This window comes from Tympanuchus pallidicinctus, unplaced genomic scaffold (assembly GCF_026119805.1).
Source record: "Tympanuchus pallidicinctus isolate F22 unplaced genomic scaffold, pur_lepc_1.0 scaffold16, whole genome shotgun sequence".
In the NCBI taxonomy this organism is placed as follows: Eukaryota; Metazoa; Chordata; class Aves; order Galliformes; family Phasianidae; genus Tympanuchus; species Tympanuchus pallidicinctus.
In genome coordinates this window covers 33,123,020-33,138,238 of record NW_026294679.1, presented here as the reverse complement: position 1 = coordinate 33,138,238, position 15,219 = coordinate 33,123,020, and the positions used below count along the sequence as shown (strand labels likewise).

Sequence of the window (15,219 nt, the reverse complement as noted above, 5' to 3'; positions counted from 1 at the left end):
ACTGACACCTGGGGAATCTGTTTTCCTATTTTGAAATGTCCTACTGGCTAATACCATAATTTCTGGCGCATCTTTGCCACATGGTTTGCATGCATCAGCATCATTCATGAATCATTAGGAATTAGTGCTCAAGTGAAATTTACAGCCAACCTTATTTTCATCCGAGACATCCTTTTAGATGCCTATTATCACATTATCTACTCGGCTACAAAGAACACTGCAGTGGGCAGTATGGCTTTGTATTTTCAGCCTGCCCTGACAATCTTTTCCTTTAGCCAGAAGGGATTCAGCACCGTGCCATCCCATCATTCTGCTTTCCTCCCCATTGCTCTCCAGCACTTGCTCCTGTCACACTACTGAACAGGCTGGGGGACATCCCGGTGCCACGCAGCCTCTCCTCCCTCTGTTCTATGGTTTTGCTGCACAAAAAGCACTTGGCAACCATTGCTGAGATTAACGTAAGGCCCAACGGCTCACTATAATATACTATGAGCAAACAAGGTGAATGTATCCAAGCAGAGGTCAAGCATCTAAAACATGAAGCAGCTCATACACTTCAGCATCAAGAATAAGAGCTGTAATGACAGTACATAAAAATGGCCAAGATGAAGTTAGTTTTCCCCTGTATCACCACAATCAAGTACAATATGGAGTTGGTCTGGGGGATAGAACAGAATAAAAAACAGATGTGGACAATGATTAGTACTACTAGCAAGAAAAAGTACTACTTAACACACAAAAAAATGAACAAGTCATAGAAGCAGAATTACTCTACTTTGTAACAGTATATTCCTGTCTATCAGAAGAGTTTTCTGAAACAAAATCCAGCTGTAAGAATGTGTCTAGAATTGACCAACATCAACTAACTATTCACTTAATCTTACCTGATGAATTAACACCACAGTTAAGAAAAAGACCAAGAAGATTCAAATGCCAACATATCCAACCATTCCTTTATTGCAAAGCCTCTTTACTATCAAGTATTACACCCGTTTGTTCATGTAATGATACTAGGAGTACCAAACAAATCACAGAATCATCCCATCCTTCCCACGGCTACATTCCCACAGCAGAAGCCTTACCTTCATCATTTAGGGCCAAGGAACTTGCTAAGATAATAGCCACGGCAATCCCTACAGCTAACCACTTCCAGAGACAAAACCGCTGTAGCATTTTTTGTCAAACTTCACTCAAGCCAGATCTGGAAAAGAAAGATTTGATACACAATTAGTCAACCAGCTTATATAAAGGTGGCTATAAACTATTCCATTGCTAAGACACAGATAGCATACACAGCGTATAATAGTGCAACACTGCTTCTGTTAAACAAAGTTCATCTCATTCATACACACAAGTGTACATCAGATAACCGTGCATCCAAAGCAATAATCTTGAGTTTGCTTTACTAAGTCCAAATTTCCATGAAGCAAAACCTTTATTTTATTCTTCCCGCTTCAGCCTTGTGCTTTGCAGCACTGAGGGGAAGTGATGCTGTTGGAGGGGTTCTGCTTATTACAGCTGATGCTCAATCGCCTGAGTGAGCCACGACTCAACATTCAAACACACTTCCCAGTAGAACCTCTCCCAAGAAAAACATCAGTGAACCCAGTTCATGAGCTTCTCTAATCGTGCTTTAAGTTTGAGGCCAGCAAAGGAGGAAAAACAAGAAGAAAACGCCAAATTCCACATGTATAAGAAAAAAAAACAGAGAAAGGCACTGGCCAAGACAGGTCTGGATGAATCCCAGAGTGTATTTAGAGTGATTAACATTCAGAAGTTATTTAAAACTTCATTTTATTGCTCCATTAAAGAGAATTAACATATTTCTGTAGCCTAGAACTGAATTATTTAAAAATATTCCTTCACATTAAAAAACATTGTGACAAATACAATGAACTTCCCAGCAACAGAAGCATGAAATGGGGAGGGAGTTATAGCATCATAAGAACAAGCTATTGTATAAAAAGGGTTTAAGTGCTTTCAATTTTCCCAAGCAAAACACTTGACTCAGACTTCATTGCCAGTTTCTGCTTATAGCTTCCTACCGTGGTTACAGAACCGCTGCATTTCATTCCAAGTCAAACAAACAGACTATTCCCCCACTTACAGCTTTGGAGTTAACACAGCCTGATCCACCTCGGTGATATGTTACTGAAGTTGTGCTATCATTCCCTCCCACAAACTGAGCTTACAGAATAACACAAATGTGCAGACGTGGTCTCATTTGTACCACAAAATACTCCTTCTGGATGGTGCTCAGCATTGCACATGCCAAAAGGAAGCAGAGTTTCCACTAACAAGTCAGTTCCATTAAGTACTGAAAAAAAATTAGAATTTCTTTAAGATCTGAATAGTCAATACTCTGACAACATTTTGGTTAATGCAAAGGACACTACTACGATAGAAACATGTTCCAATCCAAAAAATACAACAACTCAAAAAGATTCAAGCAAGAATGTGTCAGTGTTCTGGAGGAAAAAAACTAGATTTATGAAAAAGGAAAGGAAGCAAGCCGTGATGTTTAACTAACTCAATTCAGACAGCCATATTACTGGAATATTTTAGCCTCCCGGGTGTCTGACACCTCCCCACAGTTGCACAAGGAGAGGGCTCCTTTACATAGTAAGCAGAGCTCCTTTTAATCTCAGCAAAGACTCTGGAGATTACAATCACAGAATGGTTTGGTTTGGAAGGGACCTTCAAGATCATCTAATTCCAACCCCCTGCTATAGGCAGGGACACCTCCCTTTAGACCAAGTTGCTCACACACCATCCAGCCTGGCCTTGAGTGCTTCCAGGGATGGGGCATCCACAACCTTCCCTGAGCAACCTATTCCAGTGTCTCACCACACTCATATAGAGAACTTCTTCCTAATAGCTCATCTAAATCTATCTGGTTAGCTGAGATCCCACTCTCCATTTGATTTTCCTCGTATTCAAAAACTTGTTATGCAAGGAAATTGAAGCTTTAGGCTCATAAGTACAGTACCAGTAACTCAGTAACTATGGAACCACTAGAGGAAAAGCACAACAAATTCTCCAGGGGAAAAGGAAAACAGGGAAAAAAGAAAATTAATTCCCTCAGGAGCCCACTCAGGAGGTTTGCTCCAAACAGTTTATTTTCCCAATTTTCTTATCAAAATCACAAAAACAGTCATAGGCAAGAAAAACTTACACACTCAACCAGAAAAATACCCAAATGATAAAAAGAAAGCAAAACAAAACAAAAGAAAACATTAAAAAAAAATAAAAAATTGGGGGGGGAATTCCAATTTCTGGCATGCGTGCATTTAAAAAAGACAAAAAAACTTCAATAAAGCTCTTTCTGGAGTGCTTGGTGCTGGATGATGAACAGGCACTGAGAAACACACCTACACCACTGTACTGAGACACAACAGCATGAACATGTGTCCCCACAGGACTGCTGGTAGGAGCTGATCACTGTAGGTTTTTGCAGCTCAACTGCAGCAGACTGATAATAGCACTCCAAGGAGCAATCACGTCTCCTCATCTCACTTCTGCTTTTTCAAAAACTATTATTTCTCACCAGTGTAACTACTGAAACAGTAACAACTCCAACTGGTCGTCAAGTCATCTATGTCCCACATTTCAACAAGTTTTAAGGGGAAATGAAGATGAATTGAAAAAAGAAACCTCAAAATATTAAACATCAGTTACCACATCCAAGCATCTGGAACATATTTAAGACCCAGCAATATTACACTAACCTTAAATACCTAAGATTTAAGCTAAGATAAGAACCAATGTTACTACAGTACTTAAAAATATTGTGTTAATTTCAAGCTGAAAGGAGAAACATTGATTTAATTAGAATAAACAGTCTTAGGTCAGAGTAAAAAAAAACACCAATGCAAGTTTGCATGTTCTCTGTAAGAAAATAAAATTGGAAGTTACAAGAGGATGTTAAGGGACACAGTATCAAAAGCCTTGCAGAAATCAAAGTACATAGCATCCACTGCTGTCTCCTCACTGCATGACATTGGCTTTACTCCAGTCCATAGGCACCTCTCCCATTTTCTACAGCCTTTCAAAGATGATAGAGAGTGGCCTGTCAGTCACTTCTGTCAGCTCCCTCAGCACTCATGGGTGCATCCTATCAAGGCCTATAGATTTGCGTGCGAGACAATCTCTGAACAGATTCTCCTTGATGAAGTCTTCAATTCCCCAGAAGCTCTTTCAATCCAGGGTGTTGGATTCCCAAGGGGCAGCCTCAGTAGTGAAGAATGAAGCAAAGAAGGCACTCAGTAATTCCATCTTCTCGGTGCCTCTGTTACCAGGGCACTCACCTCAATCAGCAACAGATCCACATTTCTCTAGTCTGCCTTTTGCTATTGACACAGTTAAAGAAGCCTTTCTTCTTGTCCTGGACTTTCTTCACCAGATGTAACTCCAAGTGGGCCTTAGTCTTCCTCATGGCATCATCCCTGCATGCCCTGACTACATTCCTATATTTCTCCCATGTGGCCTTTTCCACATTCCATACACTTGTTTCTTCCATTTTTGCTTTTACATGAGCTCCTTGCTCATGCATGCAGGACTGACTGCAATAAGATCATAGCCCTCTGAACACTATTAAGTTACACAGCCAACCAGAATTCCTTCAAGTATCAAGTCTTACATATATGGTTTAGTGTTGTTGCCTAAATAGTGTTGCCTTTTGATAAAACATTGAATTATAGTGTAAACTACTTTTAGGAATCTATGTACAGCATGCTTTGAACAGAGGAAAAATTTCAGGGGATCGTTTTATTATGGCCTCATCTGTATTACCACGGAGCGGATAAAACACTTTTAAAGATTGTAGACAACAGAAGTAGAATCCCTGAAGTGCAAATGCTTGTTGTGAGATGTAATAGGTACAGTCATATATCAGAAATGTCATTAGAAACAAAAAATAAATCTTTAATAGAAGCCAAAAAAGGAGATAAATTTGCTTTTCAGTATGACAGCGTTTTTGGTTAGGCTAAAGCTATGGTCCACTAAAATATGCATCTCAAATGTTTTATTTTCACTGCTGAAAGAATTACATTCAACTGTCACAACAGAAGGAAACAGAAAATATTTAAAACCAAGAACAGTCAGAAAAGCACCTCTAGTTTGTCCCAAACCCATTCTTAACCAACGAGCTGCTTTGGGCAGCAAGCACCGTCACGCAGGCAGGCATGGCAGAGCACCCATCAGCTCCCTGATTTACAGTCTGTGGGTGCCCTCCTGGGCATTCCCGCATGCGGATGTTGGGTACCAGGACAAAGCATCCAGGAAGGGTTTTTGCTCTGGTGAGCTGTGTCCTGAGACTGAACCGCACATCTGCAGTACATCAGCTGGGAAACTACAGGGCTGGAAAATACCCTCAGACTTTACCAGAAAAAAATGAATAATTCCAGCTTAGGACTGGAGAGACATCCTGGGAAGTCAGACATCAGCCCACAAATTCCCATGCCCACTCACACCACTTCCCAGGCAGCTGCTGAGCCCATCTCAGCATCGACTCACCAGAAGCATGGAGCGAGAGCCAGCACAAGAGAGCTTACCTTGGAATTCAGCCTTTTTAGCTATTTACAGCTCCAATTCTCTGTAACTCCAAGTGAGAAGAACTGTGCAGAACTGTTACTAAAGCCAAACATCTGCTGTATGCTTTTCAGAAGTAGTTAAGCACATGCAAATATTTGGCTTAACAGGGGCTATGCTGAATAATTTAAAGTGCAAACACAACTTTTTCTCCAATTCATCATGTACCAAAAGCCAGAACATTATCACAATCTCTATTTTACTAACAGTGCTCATGTAAATATTTCTGCCCATGGACTCCTTAGTAATACCCACCTCCTCTTACATTAGCTGTAAGATCTTCACATTACAGAACTGGGACAAACTGCATGAGTTTTGTTATTCTCCTTTCTCACTGGATCCTTTCAAAAACATGAAGATTTTTAAGACTGAGTTTTAACATCAAGCATGTTCATTCATATTTCACGTGTGAAACCATTCCTCCTTACATTCAAGTACATTCCCACATTCCCCCTTCCCCATTTGCCTCAGTTTCAATTCCACTTTTTCCCCTGAACTCTGGTTCTTTTGTGTTCTTCTGACAGAAATGATCATTTTTACATAATGGCCATAGTCACTACGACAGCAAAATATTTCCAAGCTGAAGCAGAGGATTGATAATGGGAAGTTACTTTCCCTCCATATTAGCTCAGAAGTAATTGAAACTTAAGAGTGACAGCATCTCATCTAGGTACAGCAGACCCCACAGCTAAATGGGAACGATACAAATCAAAAACAAAAGAACTATTTGTACTCCAATGCAGAAATGCTTCATTTTATTTCAGTACTGCATACCACAAGCCACAGTAACTGGTGTTTTCCTACACTCCCACAATAATGAAGTTTTTTAAAACTTTCCTCTCTCTATGGCAATGGCAGCCAATGTGCATATGGTCTGATTCACAGCAGGTGACATCTCAAGAGCACTTTTCCAATCCCCCTGCCAGGAGAACACGCTATAAATGCACCATATTAACACTTGATGCAGCATGCTGTTAATTTCCACAAAAAAGAGAGAAGATTGCTAAACCTATGCATGTCTGCTCAGAGAAATGTCAACCAACTACTCAAAATAGAAAAAAAAGCTTTGATAGAATAACCAAGATAGGGATGGAGAAGGAGTTTTGTTTCTTGTTTCCACTTAGTGGCCATCACTTATTTTTTGTACTTCTGAGAAGTAACCCAGCTAGGAGATGGATTACATCTTAATCATGTGTAAGTAAACAGATAGCAGGTTTGTAAGGACTAAACCCAGGTTTTTAACGCAGAAGCCAAAATGTCAAACCTCTGCATGCACTTTACCTGCCAAACAATGCTGTTTTCATGGGAGGCTGCACCTGCTTAGCCCAAAAGTACGTCTGCAAGTTCAGGTCTGCGTCATGCTGACGTGCAACTCTGCTGCCTTGCAGACACTGAAAGAGGGAGGAAAATATCCTAAAGGTCCTTACCTCCCTGTCAGCAAGCTTTCTCCATTGCTGGAGTCGTGTCTCTGCAAAGACTGCTCACTGAGATCCTATGAGGCAGAGGGGCAAATGTGACATCTTCTCACCATAAAAACTAAGGAAGGTCTTGGTTAGCATAATAGTGAAAAGAAGCATAGATTCAGATTCACTGAGGCTGGAAACGACCCACTCCTTGCAGGAAACCAGGAGCTTTCTCAACAATGGCAGGCTCAAAATATTTGCTTCCCTCACGTTAACAGAAATTCCCCAACTTCATGATGTGAATTTCTTTCATTGAGGAAAAATTACATTTTCTCAAGTAGAATTTATATGCTGCAACTTACCTCCGCTCAATTTGGATGTAAATTGCATACAATAAACATATCAAGCTTTTCAAAGCAAAGCCTATCTTTCTGTAGAAAGCCAAAATGACTGTTTCTCCTTGCCTGTTACCATCACACGTCAAAAGCAGAGTTAGAATTGCACCTTTTTATTAGCTCTGTTAAAACAGTTCAAAAGACATTTCAGAATTAAGATGCACACTCACACACACACACTTAACAGAAATTATCTTCAGTTACCTGAATGCCAAATTGAAACTTGTATCGCTGTACAATACTGAGACCAAAGCTTTCAAAGAGCTTTTGATGCTGGGATAGTTACACGTCTTGGGGCTGACTGAGGCAGAGCAGTTTTTCTATGGTTGCACTCCATCTCACAGGCCACATAAAAGCAAATGAAGTTCAGAAAAATAAGAGGTATTGTCTTTCTGCTCTCAGCTCCTCTAGAAACATGAATTTTCCACTTAACTCCACAAAAGCAGTTCCACATAACCACATCTAATGACCAATTATCCTGACAAACAAACCCATCCTGAAGGGTCCTTGAGTTGCCTGTAGTCCAACTTTCAGTGTTGCTCCCAACAATTACAGGCCTAGGCAGATCCGCATGGAGACATTAAGCAGCTCCATAAAGCCAACATCCAAACTGTTTAGACCTCTCTTGTGCATCACCACAATGATGTGACATCATGGACAGCTGAACTTCAGCCTGCTAACAGTCATAAGCAAGACCTCTGCCACTTTAGCCACACACGCGTGGTGATTACACACACTGTATTTCAAGCCTTGTCCAGTATTATCACATTTGCCTGAGCTGGCTTGGTCTGCCCTTCTATTTCATTCTGCTCCCATCAAATTAATGTCTAATAGGTGATTATTTTCAGGAGATCAAACAGTTCATCCAAGATGTGTATTGAGTGTTCACTGTAGCAACTAACAAAGTCTTCCAGTAAGAATAAGATACTTAAAAATATGACCAAACCCAAATGAAAGCTACAAAGTTCCATTTCAATATCACAAAACTAATGCATTATTTAGAGTAGTAGTAAAAAGCAGCAATATTATATTAAAAAAAAAAAAAAAAAAAAAAAAGTCACTTACAGTAAAGAGAACTGTTGGAATAATTTCCTGTAAAGTTTATAAAGAAAAAACAACATTGACAGTTTAAAGACTTGCGGACGACAATATCCTTACACCCACGCAGGTCATCCAAGCAGCACTACTTCAGAACTGACCTCAGCCAGCTGTGGAATGAATGGGCAAAAGGAATGGATGGAGGCATTGAGATGCTGCAATACTCTGGAGGTGGCCGTTCTTTACATGCCAGCAGAGCAGGAGCACATCTCCTATCCCTGTTCTACTCACTCCCAGCATCCCACCTGCTATTTTTGTTGTTGTTACTAAGATGACATTTCTGTGAATTCCATAAAACTTGGGAGTTCAGAAGGCTTTCAGTTGAGCTGGAAAAGCTGAAGTGAGCCTGCAGGAAGGCAGCAGAACTCTGATGCTCACTGACACCCACACAGTATACGCCAGAGTCCAAACACACCTAGTGGGAAACGATCACATGTTCAGTAGTGAGATAAGGGAACAGAATAAGTTTCAGAAAGAAAGGATTAAGATATCTTTTACCTGAAGTAAAATAATTTGATCCTAAGTTCAGCACCGCTGGCCCTGATATGAAAAAAATTATTGCTGACATTGACCCTCACAGCTAGTGCCAGCCTGCATTATTTGAGTGAACAAAACGCATGCACAAGCTCATGATGGACAGGCAGGTAATGGCTTGTTCTATTCAAGGACAAGAAAGTCATGCCTATCATTTGAGAAGGTGCTCTTACCACAACACCTGAAGAAACAGTTTGGCTACCTAGCATGGGTGAGTAAGAAAGCTGCCAGGGTGTCTGTTAGCACCTCCAAACAGCCCATGGCTTGGAAATGGTCCCACACAAAGCACACTGCTAAGTGCTGCTCAAATCAGACAATAGCAAGACATTCCTAGAGGATGGGAAAAGGCCCATAGTTCTGGTGCAGACAGGAGAGACAGGGTTCTAGATGTCCCAAGACAATTACTGTAAAGCAAGAGGAGATGCGTTCTGATGCATGCTGTGTGAATGATTACCTGTATGGAAATTATGGCTAAGTAGCACCAAATGACAGATATGTCCACTGCTATTTTCATGTTTTTCCTTCCACAGAGAGACAGAATGCACAATTGTAGGAAACTTTACTCAGACAATTTTAATGACAAATATAGTTGAAAACTAAAAAAATAACTGACCAGATGAGCTGGATCACAAGCTTACTTCTGTACCAGTGTGGGCTGATGGAGATGTAGGTGCCAGTGCTGCAGTCAGAGGAACAATGTGGAGCAAAGAAGGGCCAGCTGTAAGAGCTCCTCTGACTCCATGCTGTTCAGCTGGAGCTTGTAACAACCCCAGAGGATTGAGAGCAGCTCTATGAGGATTTAAACGCATTTGGTACCTGAGCAATAGCTTGGGAAATGAATTTCAATTGGGATAAAAATGCACATTGAGACAAATAATATATTCATGTATGCAAATAGGGATTCTGAATTTATCAGCTTTTTAGACATTATCCCCTCAGAGGAAGCAATATAAATAGCTGCTGTAGTGTAATGGGTACTGAGCTAGAGTAAACAAAATGCTTGGGAGCATTAGGAGAGATAGAAATATGACCTAAATTATAATGGCATTATAAAGGACAATAGAAAACCCCCAGAACATTAAATACCAATTTCCCTACCATCATTTCACAAGGAGACTCCAGAGAAGGAAACACTCCCAGGAAGGACAGCTGAAATGCCTTTGAGGCACCCTGGGACATAAACCTTCCCTCCTCAAAGGGAACAAGATCTGCCCACGTATACAAAAAACAACAGCAGAACAGCCCTCACCTCTGAGAACACAAGCCCAAGGATTACTTATAATAAAAAAGAGATGTTACAGAGATGGACTGAGATCCTGGTTACCAAAATTGCTGCAATGATGTATTTCTCGCTTGATTAATGCAGCATTTCTGAACTGCAGCAACACAGACAGGAATAACAAACAGGAATAAGTCCAAAGAAATCAATTCGAATGTCTGGGTTTGTTTAGAAAGCCACCAGTTCAGGGAGGGCAACTCCACTCCCAGCTAACTGACCTTCCCAAACAATACTGTTTTAAACACATCGCCTTAAGGCGGTGATATTCTGTGCTGCAGGGCTTTTGCAAATCGCCTGCAGGAGCCATAAGAGAATAGATGTGCAGCGCTGTACCACTCACCTCAGGCCATGGGTCAGGGGTGCTATTTGATTTCTCTTGAATATGCAATAATAAAACAACATCCACTGAATGTTATAGATTAATGGCTTAAGTCACTGCAAAATGTTTGTTGGTTTTTTTTTGTTGTTTTTTTTTTTCAGCCCTGCATTTCCTCACAATTATCAACACTTGTTCCAAGCTAAAAATGAAAAAAAAAAAACTTTCTAGAATAAGGAATTTTCTTTACCTTTGTTCTTATGTGTTACTTATGTCATTTGGACCCTCAGCACGTGACAGAGAGGAGACAAAGAACCATATCCGAGCAGAAGTGCAGGCCTTTTTGGGAGACTTGGGCTTAAAAATAGGTGTTTCAACAACAGTCTTGCTCAAACCACCTGTAGTCATGTTGCCAAATACAAGCGGTAACTCCTCACAGAGAGGTTTCTCTGATCTCTGAATTTTCTCCCTCACATTTTTTCCAATAGATATGGTCTATAAACATCAACTTTAGTCTACAAAACAAGCTTTCAATAAAATTATATGATCTAATTATTTCTGCATTCAAAAAAAAAAAAAACAAAACAAAACCAATGATTTTATTTTTTTTTAAAACAGTTACAGCAGCACAATGCTGCAAAGCTGAAGGAGAAGAGGGCTTTGATCTTAAAAAAGCAGGAGGTCTAGTCCAATAAATGAAATAAAGGTAAAAAATAATAATAATAATAATGAAAAAAACAAACATGTTTTCACTGATTTGGTTTTAAACAAGCACAAGACACACTATGAGCAACGAGACTATTTCAGTCTTTGAAATTCATGATTCAACGTTAAGTTGTCTCCCATTTGGAAACTGTTTTGCAGCCCATATTACTGAGCAATCCGGTATCTCATGATGCTGAAAATAGGGCTTCTGTCACGTTCCTGCAGGTGTTAGCCTCTACTTGAAACCTCTCTATCTGCACAACTTCATTATCGCAGGAAAGTGAGATGTTTGGAGACAGAAGGTCTGAGACAGCAGCACAGCAGAAGGCTCCAACTGCTCAGTGACCACAATGCCATTTTCTCCCACAAGAGGTATTTGAGTAGAAAGATTATATTTGTCTGCTTGTTCTCTAGAGTAGTCTCATTTTATTTTTGCTTCTATGTGGTTGGCTGCTGGACTGTGGAGAGCCTGAGCACAGCCATCTGCCCCCGAGCAAGGCGTATCCAGAGGGCAGGACCATCCCTGTTGCAAATGGTCCTCTTACATCCAGGGCTGAGTCTGACCACATCCACCACAGTAGAACACGTATTATTTTACTAGCAGTGCTTTCAACCTCAAAATTGTTCATCTCTTCCCCTCCACACTATATGCATCATTTGTCAACAAGCTCTATGCCAGTAGTTACCAAGGTGCCATTTCCATCATGCAATCTAGCTCTTCTCAACACTCAAATTAAGGACAGATATCACAGTAATCTCAAAGGCCTTTCTTGGCTAGCAGACAGCTACACATACTAACTGCAGCACTAGCTCGGCAGGACCCAGGCTGCCATCCTCTAAGATTGAGATTTTTTGCTTTAATGCCAGTGCTCATTTCATTAGGAAGCACAGTGTTTTGGCCTGAAAACACAGATATATTACTGCAACGACATCAGCTCTTCCCTGAAGCTAAAACAACTACAGTGGGAGGTATTCCTCCCTAAAACCGAAAAAAGGAAGCATCTGCTTCAAGACAAAGTATCATGAGAACAATAAGGAGTTTTGTTTTAAAAGCAAGCCATAAGATGCAAGGCAAATCCTATATATATATATGGACAAAGTGCCATCAGAAACCTTCGAGAAATGATACAAAGCAGGATCTACAACAACAAGTTGTCCTGAGGATACAGTCAACCTTATGTGGAACAACCAAGTAAAAGATGTCCCGTGATGTGAATGATGCTGTACAGCTTTGAACCATTTATGAAGATTAAATTATCGGTGCTCTCTCAGAAATTGTGCCTCTAAGGCATCAGATGGTTTTAAACTTGCTGAGATCACAGATTTTTACAGAAAAAGCTTCAATGCTGAATGGAACTAATGCTGTTAAATCACTGTGCCACTATATATGCAAGACTCTACTTTCCATTGCTCATCCTCAAAAGCAGAGAGGGAAAAAAAAATAACTGCTAGAGAATGAGCTTTGGACGTAACGCGAATAAAAGGTTATAAACACCCAACACGCCTCCTGCATGGGGAATGAACCCACCTGGATCAGAAGGCAGTAACAATTCAGCAGTACCCACTGATAAGTGGGGAGTAACCTGCACATTCATACACACACAGCCCACTTAGGTGCCTACCGATCACTTCAAAGCTGTCCATCCATTCCAAATCTACACAGAATCTCTTGGGACATCATTATAAAAAGCTTTCTATAATCCTGAAGATTTCAAGTATTTTCTAACTCTTGTGGAATTTCTCCTCAGCTTTTTGCACCATTTTGCACCACTGAACCAAGTTTGTTTTAGTTGTCATTTATTCTTTGCTTAGAAAAACACACAAAGTAAAACCTAAAAAAATTATACTTTGGTATAATTTAATGCGCCATCAGAAATACCACATACATACATCTGAAAGCCCATCTGACATACAGATGGCTGAATCTGGTTCACCAGATGTCTCACCGGGAGAACCGTGGGGGACTGAACAGTTACACAGTGCTTACTGGTTTCCCCTAATTCTGGCCTCTTATGGGACCTTGCAGAAATGAAATCCTATTTGTGCTGAAGGATATACACCACAAACAATGGGATTTCATTTCTATAAGAAGTTGTAAGAGGTCAACGTTAAAACATTTTAATATGTTTGCAGTGTGAGGCTTTCCCACAGGGAAAGGCCCTTCCCAAGTTGGACAGCAAAGCAAACTTTCACTACAGTTCAATATGAAGCAAACTATTTATTCACAGCACATCCTAGTTTCCTCTGTTAAACGCAGGTGATGTTACATTATGGTCACCCCAAATGTTCCTAACCCAAACATCTTGATTTGAAAAGCCACTTAGCTTTACAATGAAAAGACAAAGGACATCATTTAACCATCACAGCTGCTCTCTGGAATTGTGCGGTATTTTCTGTATTATTATAATTGATTTCAAATAAAATTTATGATTAGATAGAACCAATTTAAATAAAGCAAACAAAAACTAACGGCAGTAAATTTTAATTTCTCCTTCATTCAAAAAGAAGTATTCCTCAAAGTCTGCTGAATAACAGACTTGCAAGCCTGGAAAACTGGAAAAAGAATCATAATTTGAATAAAAGGTTTTCAGAATGACTCTGTTCATGAGATTTTACCAGCTTTGATCTAAATTAGAATTTTAATGAGTTACATAATTTTGTATTCATTAGGAACAAGAAGTGACCTGACAGTGAACTACTGTATTTCTTCGTGGCTGCTCCAGACTTTTCTTTTCAACTCAAACAGATAATTATACTGTGAGGGTGGGGAGGAACAGCAGTCAGGACTCCGTGCTTGCAGAGAATACGCTGTATTTTGGGGGAGATAATATACCTTTATTTTTAAAAGGAAACAATTTCAATCACTTCACATTCATACACAGTCTCAGTTAAGAAATTATAGCATAATTCCAGAAAAACTTCCATTACAGCAGAGCCTGTCTGATACATTTTGTTCTCACCTGATTGCCTCTTTTTTTCTAGGGTGCCTCCAAGCCCTGACTTTGCAAAATGAGGCTATGAGCAGCCTGGTCTAGAAGGAGGTGTGCTGGCCTATAACAAGGGGCTGGGACTAGACCATCTTGAAGTCCCTTCCAATCCAGAATGATATACCATTCTTTCATTCTGTCACTTCCAGCACAAACACCCAGTGCTTCACCTTTTCAAAGACATTAGAACAACCAATCAAAGAAACAGAAGTCCTCTTCTCCAGCAAGAAGAGGTAATGGCAAACCCAGCTTCTTCCCTTCACAATAACATACACTAACTGAACTGATTCTACCAACTGGATCACACTCATAGACCAGCAATTACCTGAAGCAATTACCTGAAGCAATTGCTCTTCACCAACAATAAGCTGCCCACTACAACCTGTAGGTCGGTTCTGGCACAGACCTCAGGGTCTGCTTTCCTAGTAGTAAGGCAGCCATTATCACCCATGTATAGAGAAAGAGCACCCTAAAGCAGCTGAAGCACCGCTAAGATATCAGTGGTAGAAGCAAACAACATTGAGTGTGGTTCTTTCAGCAGAGAAAAGAAATAACACAATGGAAAGCACGATGCAGCTAAACACTGGAGAACAAAGAGGAACCTATCAAAACTGTTGACTTCATGCCACTCGGTTCTGCTACTTTTTACTAAATAGTAAATAGTCTGCAGTGAAACTAAAGCCAAAAAACTCCCAACAATTATGACTTCTAACTACAGGAAGACTATTCACTGGGTGCAGACATAAAACTCAAAGAATTAACACATTTAAAATACCAGAAAAGCATGAAAGCTTCCCAAAACTAATTGCTGAGCTTATCTCATCTCAACTTCTCATTTGCCACTATAGAAACAATTCCTGTCTCAATCTCTTTCAACTGTAGTAATTAATATTCATCTCTCCCATTGCTTTCC

At 40.2% G+C, this 15,219-nt stretch overlaps 1 protein-coding gene across 5 annotated transcripts in view; it reads right to left on the bottom strand.

Annotated features, from left to right (window-relative positions):
• Positions 1–15,219, bottom strand: part of PCDH15 (protocadherin related 15) — a 669,788-nt gene that overhangs the window by 306,099 nt on the left and 348,470 nt on the right. For all 5 annotated transcript variants that reach the window (XM_052677550.1, XM_052677554.1, XM_052677555.1 and 2 more), the window contains exon 6: positions 1,083–1,201. In XM_052677550.1, coding sequence (XP_052533510.1) covers positions 1,083–1,173 — 91 coding nt within the window. In that variant the 5' untranslated portion in view covers positions 1,174–1,201. The remainder of the gene's footprint in view (positions 1–1,082; positions 1,202–15,219) is intronic.